Below are 18,869 nucleotides of genomic sequence, written 5' to 3'. Positions count from 1 at the left end.
TGATAATGCCCAGGTGACTGCAAGCGCTTCAGGGATTATTGCCGTTCTTAAAAGCTCGCAGGGATTCTCCAGAACTGATCCCGGGGAACCTGCTCTTTCATTCCCTAACTATAAAAAAGATCACCCAAAAAAATCAGGTACCTGGAAAGAAGGCTGTCGTACTTGGGGGATTCTCGGCTGATCCCAGCGAGCTGGCAATGCGGATCGCCCTCCAGTTGTAATGGGTGTGCGGCCCATTGCAATAGGAAGAGGTTTTGGATTGTGTTGCCGCTAAGGAAAAAATAATAATCTTCTCAAAGGTAGAGAGAAAACAGAGCAAAGAAATTCCTGTCTTTTCGGGATGTGAGGGTGTCTGTTTGTTGCTGCGTGTGGAGACGCATGTGAACACATTGGAGCACGTTACGAAGAGGCGATGGTGTTTTTGCCAGGTATGAACTGCCTCAGTATGGGAGCCGCCGCCGATTGCTGTCTCCTTCGGGGATGTACGATGAGTATGGGGAAGTCGTGGTGGAGAATGACGGTGGCTACTACTATAGTCCGCATGGATCGACAGCAGAAGAGGTAAGCGTCTCTGGTGTATTGATTCCATCTCTGCAACAAGGTGAAGGACCATTAAACTTTGTCAAATGTATTTTGTAATTGATTAGAATATTGTGTTCTGTATCGACCAAATAAGCGGCTCCTCCAATGCTAATCATTGTTTGCCCTTCTGATGACCAGTAAAGTTTGTGTCGGCACCTCTTTCCCTTTTTCTAGAAATAAAAAAGGAATTGCAAAGTTTCTTCTAATATCCATGTCTGGTTTTCCCTCAATGTAGATTTCTAGTTCAAAGAAAAATCCACATAGCCTTAGGTAATTGCATTTTTATGTTGTTAACCGAATGGGGTACTACTAACATTGAGCCTGTAACTGGTGATTTTCCACTGAGAAAAGTGGTCACCTAAACTCATTTATCATAAAGTTCACAACTGAATGTAAAGAAATTTTGAAATGTCAGTGGCAGACAGAAGAAAGTTAAACTAATTTCCAGAAGTACTAGACTCTTAATCCATCACGTGGGTTTTAATTAAATGAGAAGAGATAACATTTCTGAGCCAGTATTTTTCCCTGTTGCAGAGTAAGGTAGTTGTACGCTTGCAGCCTGTTCTAGAAGTAAAAGTTTCCCCATAACTTTGGTAAAAAGCTATTCTAAACCAGGTAAGTTAGTTCTGATGCTGGGAAAAAATGTTGCATTTGTTCCTACTGATTTATTTTAGGGTACGAGTTTTCGCAATAACTGTCTTTCAAATTGTAATCAAGTTCCATTTTCATAATTTGCAGGGGATGAGTCAAGGCAGAGGTCCTTCAAGCAGAGGTATAAGCCAGAGAGCAGGGGCTCAAATAGAAGGTAGACCTTTAGGTGGTGGGATGGATCTAAGACGTGGTTCTGGAAGAGCATATAGGACCAGCCAGGGAAAAAGGAAACTAAAAGCAGTGATGCATTTAAGTCGCGTAGCAGTCAGTGCTCACAAACCGGTAGGAAGAACTGAGTCTGCTCGTTCCCCATGGAAGAAAGCAAAGATATTCCCGATGATTCTGCAGAAAGTGAAAGGCGGGAGGAAGGATTCCAGTTATGCCAAGCTCATGTCGGCCCGCCAAGTGGACAGTGAGGAAAGTATGATTATCAGGGGAAGTTACTTCCAGAAATCGACAGATGACAGACCTTCAATGAGAAAACTAAATCACGTGTTAAAACGCATTAGTGTCTCCAGAAAATTTCAGGAGCCTATTAGCAAAGATTCAGTGCATGCAAGAGGAAAAGGAGAGGAAGAATATGAAAGAGATGAAGCAAAACCAGGAGTTTCAATAAATGTCACAGCAGAGAGTGAACATGAGGATAGTGATTATGAGAAGAAGAAAAAGAAGAGAAGAAAATACACCTCAGATGAATCGTCCGTGAAGAGTAGTAGCTCTGGCTCCGAGTCGGAAGATAAAGACTACTTGAAAGTAACTCTGGACCAAGATGAAGCCACTGAAAGCACTGTGGACTCGGATGAAGAAACTGGGCACGATTTTGGGGATTCTGATGATGATTCTGGATCCAGCTCTAGCAGTGAATCGGAGGAGGACTCATCTGAAGAGGACGATGATGAGGAAGACTCTGACAGTGACGAAGATGGTAGCCTGTCAAAGAGCTCATCTATGCGAAGTTTGTACAGCAAATCGGGGACTAGCGAGTCCAGCAGTAGGAGAAGCACTGAAAGGTCAAGTGTAAAACGCAGGGGAGGTAGTTCTCATGGCAGAGTGAGGCGATCCAGCCAGAAATCAAATATTAGCTCTAATGCATCAGGTAGTGACAGGGACACGAGCTACAGGAAAACTTCAGGATCCAGCTATAAGAGCAAAACCTCCTCTGCCAGCCTTGAGATAGAAGACACAATAGAAGAGGTGTCAGAAGAAGATGAAGTGGATGTGGAGCAAGTCAGCGCAAGCTCCAATGAGATGGCAAATAACTCCAATAAGGCAGCTTCTGAAACATCTGCCAGTGCAAAAACTGCTGCTACTGCAGAAGACAAGAGAGGAAAATCAGCTATTAATGATGAGGATAGCGTGGATGAAAGCACAGAAGAGGCTGATACAGATGCCAGTGACAGGGAGGAAGCTATCAGTAAGAATGAATCTTCTTGCCTAGAAAGTGAAATGAGTGTTACTTCCAAAGGTATTGAAGGGACAAAAAGCACAACTAGTGCCACTTCTGGTAAAACCGCTACTTCCCCTGATACTGAGAATCAAAGTTCTGACACCAACATGAAAAGAAAGACAATACGAAAAAAGATGCCCCAGGAAAACAGTCAGTCTCAGTCAGACGAGACCCTGGATACTGCCGTTACGGAGTCAGAGACTACTGGTGATTCTACATCCTTTTGAAAAGGAGCGACAGTAGGTGGACAGTTTGCAGTAAGGAGTGATCTTGTTTGCTGTGCCTTCTGTGTGGTCTTTCCTAAGCAATACGCACTTGACTAGAGACAGCCAAAAAGAAAACGTCAAAGCTTATTGCTTCAGTGTTTGAACTCTATACGCTGTCTTAAGGACAGAACTGTAGAAAACCAAATGAATAGAATTCCTCTGAAAGACAGCTCAGGGGTATACTTAGTGGTGGAAATAGAAAGATTAATTTTCATCGAGCAATGGCAGGAAGGAGTACTTCTTTTTCTCTGCTAATTTCAATAACGTCATTAAAGAGGCATTGTGTTGACTCTTAGATTTAATCCTTTTTGCATTATGCACATTGTGAAGGAAAGTAACTTTGCATTTTGCATTAGCTGTGATAGATAGCTTGACAAACCTGATGGCACAAACTTATTGAGGGCCATAGGTTCGTGCAGGTTATGTCTGTCACAAAACGGAACGCTACAGAAGAAAAGGTGCAAAACATGGAATTCAGTGAAGAACAGGAACGATGATGAGGATGAAAAGACTTAGAAGTTGTACATGGTTTCACCTTATGTTCCCCTTCTGTACAGCATTTGCTAATCTTCGAATGAGTGCTCTGCTGTAAACATTAGCCCTATTTGCAGGGAGGGCAACTGAAATAGCAGCAAAGCAACACTCCCAAAACTGTAAAGTATTGCTAGCAGAGCTGGGATTAAACTGTTTCTGGCTCACGAGATTCAGGTTTCAGGTACCAGTGATGTACAAGACAGAAATGCAGAGGTAGGTGTACAAAGTGAGCTTGGTCAGAAGAGGAAAGGGATTATACCTGCCAACTTCTGCCCTTCCCACCTAACAGTACAGTGATGTTATTTTTTTTTTTTAAACATCTCTTTAAAAGTTGGAGATGCGTTAACAGCAAAGTGTTGCCGAAGGTAACCATCACCTATGTTCTATATTTTGGTATCTGCCTTTTAAAATTCAATAAATAACCTGGAATATCTGATGTCATTCAATAGAGAAATCTTGTAGCGCTTTCATTAGCACAGTTCTGCTCAGAATGAGCATGATCGTGTAGGAAAGACTTCTGTTATTGAGAGCACAAGTGGCCTTTGTGGTTTCATATAAGAAGCAACCTCTGCATGACGTACTTCCTCACGGAGCTCTCATCTGTGCTGTCAGCACACAGAGTATGCAAGCTTTGTGTATGCACAAGCTATCTGTGCTTTATTTACCTTGTATCAAAACCTTGTATCAAAAGCCACAGAGCTGTTTCTCGGCCACTAGATTTATCCAGATAAGCCATAGGAAGCTTAAATTAAATTAAAGCTTTGAGCCAGTATTGGATTAGTCTTGTGAGTGAGTACTTTTAAGCTAGTACAAATTCTGGCATACGCACCAAAACTCTGCCAGGAAGTCTCTGTTAGACGAGGAAGAGAAAAACGTTTGTGTTTTTAACATAACTTGAGCCTGCTGTGGAGTTACCCTGGCAGGGCAGTTGGTGTTGAGCTGCAAAGCACGATGCTAACTTCTCAACTATTGTCTTTAATTCCAGGTGAAATGTGAACTAGATTTATGATCACTTACCTACTTTTTTGTATTCCCATATAGCACAAAGCTGTAGCTGCACACAGTGTTCTAATGTAAATCCCATTTAAACTAGTCAGTCTTTTCATCCACCTGTGTGAAGAAAATTGTATGTCTTTATTGGGAACAAAAGAATAGGCCTCTAAGTAATTTGTACAAAGCGTAACTTCTCAAAAACTTAAGAGCAATCATCATCCGTTTGTACCTCGCATGATTTTCTTTCTCTAAAAACTGGCTTTTCTTGTGTGCATGTGCGTGTATTGCAGTGGGAGTTAACGGTGATGGTTAGCGAAATAACAGTGTTTTCATTATTAATTCAAGAATGATAGTAGCTTGTTTCAGTGTACTGCAAGGAGGCATTTATTTTAAAAAGATCATTTATAAATTAAGTAAAGGGTTTTGTGTAATCACTATTAGCACAAAGTCACAGCAACGTGGAAATACTTTGCGTTAACTCTTTAAAGAAATAATACACATTATATAAAAATCTAAACTCTCATTTCTCCACCGTCTTCCATGTACTAGCATCTCCATTGATCCCAATAGATTGGAACTGGCACAAAGCCTTATATCAAGCTTTTCTTTTTTTAACCAGCCAATTTTGCCAATGTCGTGCCTGAGAATTTCCCTTGTGTAGGTCCCGAGATCTTTCTCTGCTTGATGCGTTGTGCATATAAAACAGACCTGCTCAATGCCATTTCTGCTCTGAATTTACAATGTAGTAGTACTCTGGAAGAAAACTTCTAAGGCCTTCCTAGCATTTACCCGTTAGTACAGCAGTTTCTTAGAAGTATCACTTACACAATGGCTTCATCATCAGTGCCTTCCAGTTTCGGTTAGAAGGGGTAATTAATCTAGTCGGTTTTCATCTCTCTTTGCAAGGTGGACTGAGACATTGCTTTGTCAAAAGATGGCTGGCTTACCAATATCGTGATTTCCAGAAGTTTTCTTTCAGCAAGGACTGTCTCCATCCTCAGAATTCTCTGAAGAAGGTGCACTTTGACTTAATGGGAGAACAGCTGAATGCATTGTTAGCAAAAAAAAAACCCAACCACCCCAACACAAATTTGTCACTACTTTCCAAACCTGAAGAAAAACAACAGAGTTTTTATACACTCTGACTCACATGATGCAGTTCACGAACTGAAATGAGTTTGTCTTTCTTATAACTTTTTAGTACAGAGACTTGTTTGCATGTTCACACAAACTGGCAGACAGCGGTAATCAAAACAATTAAGCAATACCTAGAAGGAAGGGTACAAAAGACCAAGTTAATAAAAATTCATATGAGTGTCTGTATAACAGATAGAAAAAGGGTGGGAAACTGTAAGAAATAGTGCTGAGATTTAACAACATTTCTATTTATTGTCAAACAGTGGGCCAGAAAGAAAAGGATCAAGTTGATAGTCGACCCAGAGTACGAGACCAGCTCCACTGGAGAAGACAGCGCTCCTGATTCCAGCCAGAGGAATCGTCTTAATAACCCGAATATTCAAAACAACATCAACGGTAACATCTACATTGCACAGAATGGCTCTGTTGTCAGAACCCGTCGCGTTTGCCTTGGTAATAATTTAAAAGTCACATCTCCGGTGAGGCTGGGGAAGCAATTCAAGAAACTGGACAAGCTTGCAGTGACACACGAGGAGAATGTCCCACTGAACACCTTGTCAAAGGGACCATCTTCTAGCGATAAAATGAACACAAGACCTTGCAGTGTCTCATTTGCTTCCTCTACGGTAGGGGCCGAAAACAGAGTAACAAAGCCAGGGGGCTCCAAAATGAAAAGCACAGAAGAGCAAGAATCAGTTGTTGATAATGAGGATGTCAAAGAGCCCTTGGAGTTGCACAGTGAACACACACAGTCAGATGAAGAGGAGCTCTGGATGGGGCCTTGGAACAACCTTCACATACCAATGACAAAACTGTGATTTTATTTTTTTTTTTAATTTTAATTTTTACTTCAGTTTATAATAAACTGCGCTTTTTATTGTCACTGAGGAAAATGTATGAAATTTGTATTGTGCACATATGTTGTATACTACAAACGACACGCTTTAAAGTTTAAAAACAAAATTTGCACTCACATTTGTACCAATTAATTGTCCTCCCCGACAACTATTTTGACAGGCTCCCATTTCGCTAAACACTACTTCGTTTAAATTGATTAGGTTTTTTGGATCTTGATTTATTGTTTAATAAAGAGTAAACTACTAATAAATGCACAGCAACATTTGGTTAACTTTTCAGACGGTTCTATACATGCCTAGCTTGTTTTTCTGTACAGTACTTGTGGCTATACTGTTTAGATTTGGAAATTGTCTATTTATGTTCAAGATTTATATCCAGAGCTCTTGATTCTGAACTCAGAGTAATAAATTAAAAATAAATCCATGAAAGTCAATGGAGCAAATCCTCGGCTGGCTTAAATTTGAGTAACAATACCAAAGTCCGATAGTGATATAGCAGTTTATGCAAACAGAGGATCTCGCTCAACGCCCAGCTGGCGAACTTATGTAAGAGTGGAATCAGAGTTTATAAGAGTATAGCACCATTACACAGAAAAGTGGAATAGAAGATTAAATAAGATAAAAATTGCAGAGAGAAAGGAAATGTGTAGCAATTAATCTTATTCAGAGTTACCTGGCCGTGGTTTGTTCATTTTCTTTCGTAAATTAGCTCATTCCAATTTTCTTCTCTAGTCAGTTTTTCATCTTTTCATCTCTTCCCACATCAGTTCTGTTTTCTTCTTTACACGGTCTTTAGCTCCAGTTTTTATGCTCCATCAATAATTGTCATCCTATGGCTATATTCCTCCGAAATAAACCAGGATGATACACGAGTCTGTGTGATAGAAAGAGGCATTAAAGAGTAATTAATAGGAAGGGGATGGATACATTTTCAAGCCCAGCTAGCTGTTGGGTTAAATGGTACAATCACCATTCCACTCCAGTAGCGTTGAACATAAACCTGCTGAAAAGACAAATGGATCATGGTGAAGAGGATAAAAAGTGATTATTTTACGAGGCTAATATGCATGAACGGATCTGTGAAGGGCAAAGGCTGTCAGAACACACACATAGACTTGTTTCAAAAACTTTAAGTAAGCATTACTTGTAAAATACACTACATAAATTTTGGCACCTGCTTGTAATTTCTATTTGCGCCTCCAAGTAGTGGGTGCATTGTGTTACGACTTGAATAGGGAGCTGAGAAATGCCACTGTTCATAATCACCAATACCTGGAAGACACTAGCAATACAGAGCCAAGTATTTTTCTCCAGTGTGATACAGGAAAGAAAAAAAGAAGGTACATATTCACGTGAGAAAAGTGTGAAATTGTATTATGCAAACTTTTTTTTCAGGTAAGATCAAACTAGTTGTGAGAACGATACGGATACCTCTCAAAGGATAGGAAGAGTCGACAGATAAATGCGTGCATATTAGTAAGGAAGTGGTTGGCATGGTCATTCTTTCCCTGTTGCCACAGTCGAAGTTTCTCCCCAAGATCTGGATGACGATGGCTGTTGGTTCTGCCCTGGCAGCGAATGAACTTCTGCTATGGTGATTGTGTTTGTTTTCCCCTTGCACACGTTCTCCTCCCCGAGATTCCTCTTGACGTTCGTCTTTAGAAGCTGTTCGCGTGTTATGCTGATGTAAATGTGACATTTCTGTCAAATACCTCCTTTTCAAGCTGAGGTTTCTGACCAAGTATTTTGAGAGACAGTGCTTGTTTTTAGGCATGAGAAATGCAATGTAGCCTACCACGCAAGGAAAAAAAAAACAAACCAAAAAGACAGGGTATTTCTTTCTCTTAACTCTCTTATCTTGGCATATTTGCACTTGGTACATAACAAAAAATAGCTGTTTGGAGTTTAGCTAGTCTAAATGTATAGATAAGAATGATGGCAGGAAAAAAAATCTGTGAAAGAGCTAGTAAAATATTATATTTTCATCCTGTTTAAGATACTGTTATTATTTCACTACATCATTTTTATTGCAAGATCTGACTTTGATAAGGTCACATGATTTTTAGAGAAGTACTCCCAATTTTCTGAGGGCAAAAAAAAAATGTTTCTTTTTCTAGAGATTCACAGCTATACCAGCTTTAGCTCTAGCTCTGTGAAGGATTGCCAGGCTTAAGTAGTGCCGTGCACGCTTATCAAAGGCAAAACCTGTCAATACCATCTCCTTTGTGCTGTCCAGGTGCTCAGAACTTTTCCCACAATGCAGAGAGCATAAGAAATTTCACTTTTTCAGCAATGGGTGGGGTTTATCTAAAAATCTAGCTCGATTTTAGCTAAACTTGTAGTGAGTTTCAAATTTTTGAATACTGTTGGCAAAGAGAGGGCTTTGTGAAATCTTTCACAGGTGCAGAAGATTTGGGGAGTATTTTTTATTTTCTGTGGATGTAATACTGTAAATCAGTACAGAATTCAGACCTGTATTTTCTGGGGATGCCATACTGTAAATTAATGCAGATTTTTAACAGTGAGCAGGCAGTGGGTGCCAGAACCAGCAGCAGTAAAGGTATGGACTGATACAGTAAAAAAAGCTCACCTCTGCTTTTCCTTTGGGAAGTGAAGTATTAGCGTGGCTTTGGTGGATACAGTTAGCAGAATAACGTATCTGAGGCTTGGGATATAATTTACAGCTATTTAACCACTGAAATTTGTAAAGCTGATGCGAGGCGCGAGCATTTTCCCCTGGGTGGCAGAACTACTTGCTGGCTGACCGATCAAGGTGATAATCACTGCTCCTGACATTGATTTAATTTGTGCACTCCTCCAAGCGGGCACTGACAGTTTTGTTGTTTGGAACGGCACCTGCTACGTTTTCAGTACAAGCAAGGTTCAAACGACTGACTGTGTGGCTGTAGAAGGGCAGTGTAATGCCCACCATGTGAGGCAGAACAAGGAACGTCAGGAGAAAAATAGAAACTTTTTCACTTTTGTTTAAGTATATACTACTGTGAGCAAGACTGTAAAGAAAGCCCCGCAGATCTATCGGGGACGTGTTAGGAAGCTTAAAATACTTAAGTGTTAACGGTAGGTAGTCCTTGCACCCAGGATTGGCCTGAGTTGGTGTGGGGGAAATGACAGTGCGGTCGTGGTGGGTGATGCGTGTGTCTGTCTTGGTGCCTTCTGCTGGCAGAGTGATGTCACAGCGCGATCCCTCAGCATCCCTCCCACCCTTCTGGAAGGTTGAATCCTTCCAGAACCTCATTATGTAGCTGCAAAACTTGCACAGTCAGCAAAATGGAAGAGAGATTGAAAAAAAAACCTGGATTTTTAGCAATGGGAGAACAGCACCAATCTCTGACGCAAATTTCAGCTCACGTGGTGGAAAAACACACAATGGGAACGGGATATTTTGGGCCAGTCACAACCATGAAAGTGCTTTCTGGAAAGTGTCACACACTTCTAAGGGAATACAGCTTGATATTTAGAAAAGTCTCTAATGGATCACAGCCACGGTGGTTCTCGTTTCTTATGGTGGTCATCCCCAGGTTGCTTCTTTGTGATGATCTCGGTGGTTTGGAAGGGGCTTCTTTTTACATCTGTTTGCCTCTAGCAAATGTTGGTTGTAACTCAAAACTTTACAATTAAGTACATTTTAAAGCTGGTGGATGGTGATAAATGCTTCTCACCTTTTAAGATTTATAATTGTGCTGCAAATGGGGGGCATGCATTTGAATGCTTTCTCATCAAGCCCTAGTTCGTGGCTGTGCAAAGACACACAGCTAGCCAGAAATAAGGACAGCAGCTTTCTCCTGCTCAGCACCCGCTTGCTTGCTGACCCTTCAAATGCTGCACGCAGAAATGGTAACCTGAAGTTGCCATCGACTGTCTCATTGTTTATAGTCTGAGAAAGACTTGCGTTTATTACAAAGTATTGATAAACCACAAGGTTTGATAAACCCAAAGAACAGTGCAGTTTATCAAATGAATTTTGAAGGCAGCTGGTTCTCAAAAGCCCATTAGATGAGCACTGAGGAATATTACCTTTTTTCTTTATTATTGGAAGAAGAGAGTTTCAGTAATTTCACTGTTTGGACTAGGAGCACTAAGCTCAGCTGATCAAATGATAAAGCTGTAGCACAGACCTGGATCAATAGTGTAGCAACAACATGAACAGAATCAGGTAATTCACTCGTTGCATAACAAAACAGAAGCTTTCAGGGCGGCACCAGCCTGGACGCTCTAACACAGTTTATCTTTCTGGCACTGATTGTTGCTCTTTACCAATACAGGATAAAATTATGCCCTTTCACGAGCCACCCAACACAAGCAACGCCAACCCTGCACACTGTTTGTGTGTTAAGCAATGGCCGTCCGCGATGCTGCTGTGATAGCCAGAACAAGTTGCAGCATTCCGAGGAGTGTTTGCCTGTCCCCATATGGATGCCACAGAAACGTACAGGTGGCCGTGGTGTTCGGGAATTGCTGCCATTTGGCTCTGTCTAAGCAACCAGCAAGGGGAGAACAGGCATGGGCAGCCCATGCTGCAGTGCAGCAGGAGAGGATGCAAGCTCCCGATCCTGCTTGCATGGAGAGGGCTACTTGGAAATAGTAAGTGGTTCTAGCCCGAGGGGGCTTAATTTGTGTGCTCTCAAATCTGGCAAGGTGCAGCATTTTCCAGAGAGAGCTGGGGGAGCCCCATGGAGCTCTTGGGGCAGCAAATCCACCGGGGCGCTGTGGGCAGAAACGTGGAGACCCTTGGAGTTGCTGTGCGTTGCATAGGCCCGTAGGTTTTAACCAGTGTTTGGCTTTCAGGAGGTCCCACTGAAACTCTAGCTCTGACCTCACCTGGAGCGCATAATAGCTGGTACGTTGTTTGTGCTGTATTCAAAAGTGTGTTTGGGGAAGGGTCAGTGTCTGTACAGTGGCTCTTTTGTGGTTCTTGGAAGAGCAAGGGCAAGATTCTGTGTCCAACTGTTAAAAATCTTTCTCTTCACCCTCAAAGCTCTGCTGAAATGCTTAAAGAATAGAAAGCATCATCACCTTTTTAAGGCAACAAAGATAAATTCAGCCTTTTTTATCGCATACCGCTCAAGACTTCGTTCTCTACTCCCAGACGACTGTGGACATGGTACCTGGCAAAGTCAAATGGGAGGGCAGGTAGGGGCCTTATCTCATTGCAGCGGTTATCAGAAACTGCAAGTGCCTGTTCCTGGCAGCCCTGTGAGTGCTACGGAAGTACAATCAGAGGTTTTGGGGGGGATTTTGGGGGGGGATTTTTGGGGAGCCAGGGACAGGATGCTTATAGAGAAGGGCAGCTTTGGTGCAGAACTGAATGTCATGTTACACTGAAGGGAGGTTTAGGTTTGTTTCAAAAATTTGGGGAGAATATAAGCCTTTGTGTTGATAACGCAACAAAACCATGTTGTATGTCAGCATTGCCGAGACTGATAATGGCTCATTGGTGAAATCCATCGTTGGTTCTGCTCAGCAGTTATATTTGCAGTATGTGTGTGCTTCATCTCTCTGGCTGCCCGCAGATTATCTGTTGTCTTTTGAGGCATGTTAAACGTCTCACAATGTGTCTCCGACTAAGCGATGGTTGCTTCAATACCAGCGCTGGCAAGTTTCCATGTCAGAGGGTAGTGGTCTCGTAAGAGTTTGGCACCCTGCAGCCAGGTGTCTCGTAGAAGTGCTCCCTGCAGCGCGGTAATTTGCCACCAGTCATGTGGGTTGGAGCCGATGGTACTTCATTCGTGCGAGAGTCAGGCCCAACCTCTCACAGGTACTGCGCTGTGTAACGTGCTCCCGTTTGGCAGGCTGAGCCATTCCTGTGGAGCTACTAGCAAGTTACATGCTGTGTGATAAAATTAGTGGTTCCCAGCCGTACCCCGCTGCAACTTAGCAGTGGGTCACTGGTTTTGGTGAGAAAATGTGGCAAAACCACAGCGTTCAGCACTGCCGTGATGTAGCTGCTACTCACCGAGGTAACGCTTTAGACTCTCCTTAATGCCTGTGTGGAAGGCCAACAGGAGAGTTTACAGAAACTCTACTTTGCCATGATTACTTTTAGTATCTAAGAAAGAATTTCTTACTTCCTTGATAAAGGTCACCAAGGGAAACTGTATTAAGGTCATTATTTTATCTGATTAATTTTTCACAGGTAGAAAGATTATTATTTTTTAATGATGTATTACATTTTAGAAATTAGACCTAGACAGCATCTCTCTCTAACAGCATTCTCAAAGAGCTATTTTACTCTAACTTGTTATCTCAGAAATGTTGGCAAGAGGCTGTTTTAATGAAAAAGGAAAGCGCAATTTTTAAATATGTAAAATATTAAGCAGGGTCTGCCCTGATTTAGTGTTACAAAAAGCTATCACAGCATGCTAGTTCTAGAAAGAGGGGGTAAACAAAATGGTGAATGCTGATTAATCATCACTGTTTAAATGAGGAACACGACGTGTAAGAATGCAGTAAACTACAAAACTTAATACCATCATCAAGCCAAGTGAGAATAGTAAATACTTGTTTCTCCCATCAGTTTAATTTAGCGATATGCGTTTTTCCCTTGCAGACTGAAAAATCTGCATAGTTACACAATCGATATGCATAACTAAATGAATTCTGAGTAGACATCAGGGCACAAAGTGGACTGTAGGCGCCTTGAAAGACCTTCACAACATGGTGAAACACTGGTTGTGGATAGGATTGTTAAGTCCAAGTGAGTCAGAAGCACAGGAAGGGAACAGAAGCAGTGCTCCCAGATCTTGTGTTCAGAAGCTACGCTTGGCTCAGCCACTGGCTCCTTCTTCGTTTCCTTAAAAAAGGTGAGCAAGGACAGGAGAGACAGGACTCTGCATAGTGCATGGAGAGATACCCCGTCTAGCACGGGTGCCGGAGTACAGCCACGTTGGGCATTGTACTGCCCAGGCTAATTATCCTGCCAAGATGACAAATTACAGTCCCTTTTTTTCTGGACTTAAGGAATAGCCATGCCCTTGATTGCTTGGAGGCGATTCGCTCTCTTTGTGCGCACACACGTGTGTTATTGGCACACACACATGCACCCACCTGTCCATCCATCCTTCTCCATTTATAAATGTATAGCTATGACATAAACTGTTAGATAAAATAGAACTTCCTGTTAAAACAAGCTAATGGCTAAGGAAAGACTACTGTAAATGAACGGTGGAAATTCTGATTAAAAAATTGAATCTATCTTAAAGGGGGCAGGAGGAGAGAGAAAGAGCAAAGTGATGAAAGGCGCAGCACTCATTATCACCACACAATACCATCACTGCCAGACCCTGGCAGCTCAGGAAGCGGGGCGACGTGGCTGCAGTACTGCAGTGTGCACCGGGAGGACTTTGCAGCAGCAGTCACCCCGTGGCGGTGCAGTACCCTTCCCTCCTGGTCCCCCACGCTGGACGCGCGCTGTGGCTGTGATGGAAGCACGGACCCAGAGCTGCCTGTGTGCTGTCCTGTGCCCACAGGCGTGACATGCAGCTCCCGTTGAAGCCGAAGTGCATTTCTTGTGCCGCTGTGAAGGTAACACAGCCACATCGCTTCTTGTGCCAAATGAGTTTGGGTTAGCAGGAGGCAAAGTACTCAGCTCCACAAAGGCAAGCAGAAAAGTCACATTGATTTCAGCAGCTGCTCTGTTTATGACACAGCTTTCCAAGCCTTCCTGATAACCTCCACGTCCTCAAACTAATGAAGATGTAGTCACTAAAGGCAAAAAGCATGAAAAGAAAAGACAGCAAAGCTTCTGAGGTTTAAAAACAAGGTAGCAGGCTGCAAGTACAACGAAACACCCCATCTGCTGCTACTGCAGGACGTGTCACCTTGATTTCCTGTGCTTCCTTCCCAGCACCCATTCACCTGGCATGCTGCATGAGAAATCAGATGAGGGCAAGAACTGCTTTTTAGGAATTTGGGTGGGGTTGTAGATATGAATTCATCCTAGGCTGTGACATATGTTCCTCTGAGTCCTGCTAGTTTAGCCTCCACAGAAAATACACCCTATTGTTACAATTTTGGGGTAGTAAAATCTAATAAATCGTATGAGATGGCAGCTGGAACTCCAGTCCTCCTAAGGTCCACCTAAGAGCAGAGACTTTGCTGGTATGTAAGCACACCACCCCGCTGCTGGCAGTACTCTAGCCCAGGTAAGTGCCAAACTGTGGCTGCTACAGCTGGACGGGTATACCTTTTCCAAATCTTAGACCTTCTGTTGCTCATCTATAGACTGCTTGTAAAAAATTTAAAATAAAACGATGGGGGATTATGATCTTGATACTTAAGCCCTGGGGTAGTCAGTCACATAATGCTGCAGATAGGCTCTAAAGGGATAGTATCAACCTTAAGTCTGTCTTGAGGAAGGAAGCTTTCTGCTTTGGCCAAAAAAAAGGGTGTTAATTTGCTGATTAAAATCAAACCATCTCCCAGAATTACATAAACTTGTATCAAATATGTTTAGAATGCGCTGCAATTTTGTGCTGGTAATGTACTATAGTAGTCGGGGGCCAAGCTTGTTGCACGCATCTAGCCAGGGTAAGTGCCCCAGTACAACTTGCCCGCTGAGCCTTAGTCTTGGTTTTGCTGCAGTTCACTAGGGATGCAGCGGTTCCTTTTGCAGAGGGGGCGTAGGTTACCAGGATGCTGGCACCTTGCCAGCGCACTCTTGATTCCTGTCCTTAATATCTTCTCCTCCAAACATCATACATCATACCCACTTTATAAGAGCTAACTGCTCTTTTTTTTTTTTTTCTGGGTTTTTGATTTGTTCTCTTTTTTTTGTCCATTGTCCAGGATATCTCTGATAGCTGTTGAGCCGCTGCATTGTTTGCACTGTACACCTATGTATGGATGTATAGGAAAAAGAAAGGCTGGCTTAAGCAGTAATTAGCTATTGGAGGTTAACAAGAAAACATCACCAATACTCGAGGTTTGATCTTTTCTGGCTGAGTCAATTAGGGGCAGGCTGTTAAAGTGATAAAGTCTTTGAAATGCAGCAGCTGCTGTAGCACTGCAGTTTCTGAGCACGACTGATGTTAAAGTCAAAGGATGCTCAGTGGACACACACGCTGACCATGCCTCCATATAGGAAAACTCTCTGCACTGCAGCAACACGAATTCCGACTCATGGCAAGCATGTTACAGGAACACATCATCCAAGAAGAGGGATGTTTTAGGAACTAATGAAAAATATTCCTCCAGCACTTGTTGATGCTGCTGAAATGCAGGTTTCTAGTTGCATTTAAAAAATGGAGGAGTGGGTCTCCTGAATAAAGCACAGAAGAACAGACCACCAGGGACAAACCAATTCTTACATAGCCTCAGCAAAGGGGACTTCTGTGAGGCCATTTCATAGGAGAATGTGGCCTTGGCTCTTATTAACTGATATATATTTTAGAAGCTTTAATAATAAATGAAAAGGTCTGTAACTATTGGAATACAGACCTTTTCGTTTTATTCAAGCAGCAAAATGCTACATGGATTTGTAACAGGAGACTATCTTTATGAATGCACTGGAATAACTACAAGAGACACTGTAACATGGGACTTGGTTTGAAGTGCTTTTTTATAGTAAGCTCATTATGGAAGCTATTCACAACTGGTCTTTTTCATGCACAGCTAGCTTGAGCCATGTTAGCTCTGTATTGCAGAGTTCAGGGCTTAAGGCCATATTCCTTTTAAGTGTAAATAGGTAACTCCTCAGACTGATTCCTCTCTGTAGGTCCCCCTCTTGTTTTCCCACTTCCCTTTTGGCAGGTTGGTTATTGGGCATTGATTCTATGCTGTTTCTATAAAGGTGGGTTTAAAAGCAGATTGTCTGTATTGAAGGCCAGAACCAGGACACAGAAATATTGGTTAGCACTAGTAAAGCAGCCTGGCTCCGGTGTGCATTAGGTAAACAAGCTGACTTTTCAGTGAAAGGTGTTTTTCCAATGAAGCTTCACCACCCACGGCAGTTTGTCTATTTTGCAAGCAACTTCTGCAGCAGGATTTGCGTGGAAGGAGTGTTTGGCCTTTCCTAGCTTCTTTCTCATTTCATGCAAATACGAAGTAGAAAAATGCCATCCCTGCTGTGATCTGTCTGATGATGCCCAATTATTTTGACTGGTTTTGGTTACTGATACATGTTGGGCTGTGCCCTGATTTCTGAGAACTGTCAGGGACGACTCCGGGAGCTCTTCCTGTAGTTGTAGCTATCAGTTCAGAGTTCAGCATCTTAGAGGTAGCATTTGGATTATTTTTCCCTAGATGCATTTCCTTGCATTCACCTCTGCTGAAAGTCACCTACCTCCTTTTTTTTGCCCACTCATTCAGTTCTGCAAGGTTTCTCTGGAGTACTTCAGCATCATTGTGGCATTCAACTGTCCAAAACTACTGGTTTATTTGGTTTTGTTTGCTTTGGGTTTGTTGTTTTGTTTTGTTTTTTAAATATATTCCACAATATGGAGTGAAATAGCATTTAGCAGACAGGTATTCTGTGTTGTTGCTGTTGACAATAGCATTTATATTTGACCAGTGCAATACGAATGGGACATTCCCAGCAGTCTAGCAATAATGTGAGAGTCTAGCTGGTCTTTAATCCCTCTCCATCTTTCTAGGAAAGATATTTATATTTATATTTATATTTATATATAAAAGATAAAGCAAAAGGTCTGGTCAGGTAGGTAGTGTTGGGGAGATCTTATTTACAGTTGAATACGGCTCTATGTGGCCGAATCGAAGAGGGAAATATAATCCCCAAACCCAGTGCAGAAAAACTGAGACAACAAAAGGTGTGGAGATTAGAAGAAGGAATCTCATGTGCTCCTGCAAGTGACTTTGTTTAAGTGGGCTAATGAAGTTGTTGTAAAAATACATATGCTATATTGTAGTTGGATTATTTTTTTCCTTTTTAAACACCATGTTGTTGTTAAAAGTTCAGCCTGAGCAAGCATTCTGCTGGTGACCCTACTTGTACAGACTGTTGCATTAACATTGCTAGTTTTAGCCTGTGAATTTATTGATTTGCAAACCAGACGGAGTGGATTCCTTCTCTTTCCTACTCTACGTTATAATAAATGTTGCAGACTTGTCTTTTGAAAAAGGTATAGGAAATAAGTTTTTAAGTTTTACAGCCTTGCTTAATAACACATTTCCAGAATCTTTTTAGCTGAATCCAGAGAAAGGCGTGTTAGTTTTGATCTTACAGCATCACTAAAATCTCCAAAACCAACCAGGCAAAAAGATTTCTTACAGTAGCGCTTCTCATTAATTTTAAATTCCAAAGGCAGACTGAAAAAACACTCTTGTGTCATGATCGCTACTGTTGCTTCTCCTTCAGTGCCCTAACGACTTCTTATTTCCTCCCATGAAAACCTGCAGAGTTTGGTTTTAAGAAATTTCTTTCCTACTGACTTCCTGCTTCATCACTTCTAAGGCGTGGTTCTGGGGTGCCTTCTTTCTATGCTGTATTACACATCAACTTTCCATTGACCTCAAACTTGCCAGATTACCTTAAAAAGCTTTGGTTTTGTGACATGGCACAGGCATCTGAAGTCTGGCCTGCATTTCAACTAGCTGCTGTTGATTGCCCTTACTTTCAGGAATTCAAGTTCTTTTCTAAGTGATAGTTTTACTTACAGATTTGACTGTGCTCTTTATATTTGGCAAAGAGCCCTATTACCCGTAGTCATGCCCCTATCGTGTGGGAAGTGCTCCCCCCCAGCACTGCAGCATCACTACACCAATGTGCATTTATCACTCAGTACTTCCCAGATGCCTGGTCAAAATTTGCCCATCAGCAATTAGTCCTCTAACAGTTGTGAGGTACTAATTAGCTCTCCTAAGATTTGAGGGCCTCTGTTTTTCTAATGTTGTTGTTACTCTCTTGTTTTCAGTTTGATTTCCTAGGGAAACAACACTTATGTGACTGCAGTGTCCACCCACTGTCCCACCTGCTCTGAATAATTTCTGAACCAAATGACTGACTTAATTCAAATTTGAAAGAGGGTTAGCAGTCGCCAAATTAATTAAGTTTCCACAAGCTTCAGGAAAATTGACAGCTGGGTAGAGGAAAGTGAGAAGCAAATTAACGTTTCTGTGCCCCCAGAGGAAGACAAGAATTCAGCCGTTACCCATTCAGCTGGCCACAAGCAGATGGCCAGCCAGGACGTACCCGGCTCTCCCATGACTGCTGGGGGCATCCTGGTGGTCTTGGGACACCTGATCTGACTGTGGTGTGGGTCGCGGATGAGAGAAATCCAAATACTTTCTTCGCTCATGGTGCAAGTTACTTTCTTTTCCTACTGTCATACACAGCTGAGATCTTAAAAACCATTCATGAGCCAGTCATCATTGCCTGAAACGTATGTCTGCCATGAGATGCAAATGTGCTCGTCGCTGTTGCACTTT

General features: G+C 42.2%; 1 protein-coding gene across 1 annotated transcript in view; it reads left to right on the top strand.

The window, feature by feature from the left end:
- The window catches only part of PCDH15 (protocadherin related 15), a 379,975-nt gene extending 374,068 nt beyond the window's left edge, over positions 1–5,907 (top strand). The window contains exons 36-38 of the mRNA XM_059821547.1: positions 429–561; positions 1,321–2,919; positions 5,874–5,907. Of these exons, the coding sequence (XP_059677530.1) occupies positions 429–561; positions 1,321–2,907 (1,720 nt within the window). The 3' untranslated portion in view covers positions 2,908–2,919; positions 5,874–5,907. The remainder of the gene's footprint in view (positions 1–428; positions 562–1,320; positions 2,920–5,873) is intronic.
- Positions 5,908–18,869: the final 12,962 nt, after the last annotated feature.

This window comes from Gavia stellata, chromosome 9 (genome assembly GCF_030936135.1).
Source record: "Gavia stellata isolate bGavSte3 chromosome 9, bGavSte3.hap2, whole genome shotgun sequence".
In the NCBI taxonomy this organism is placed as follows: domain Eukaryota; kingdom Metazoa; phylum Chordata; class Aves; order Gaviiformes; family Gaviidae; genus Gavia; species Gavia stellata.
This window is presented reverse-complemented; position numbering and strand designations above follow the sequence as displayed.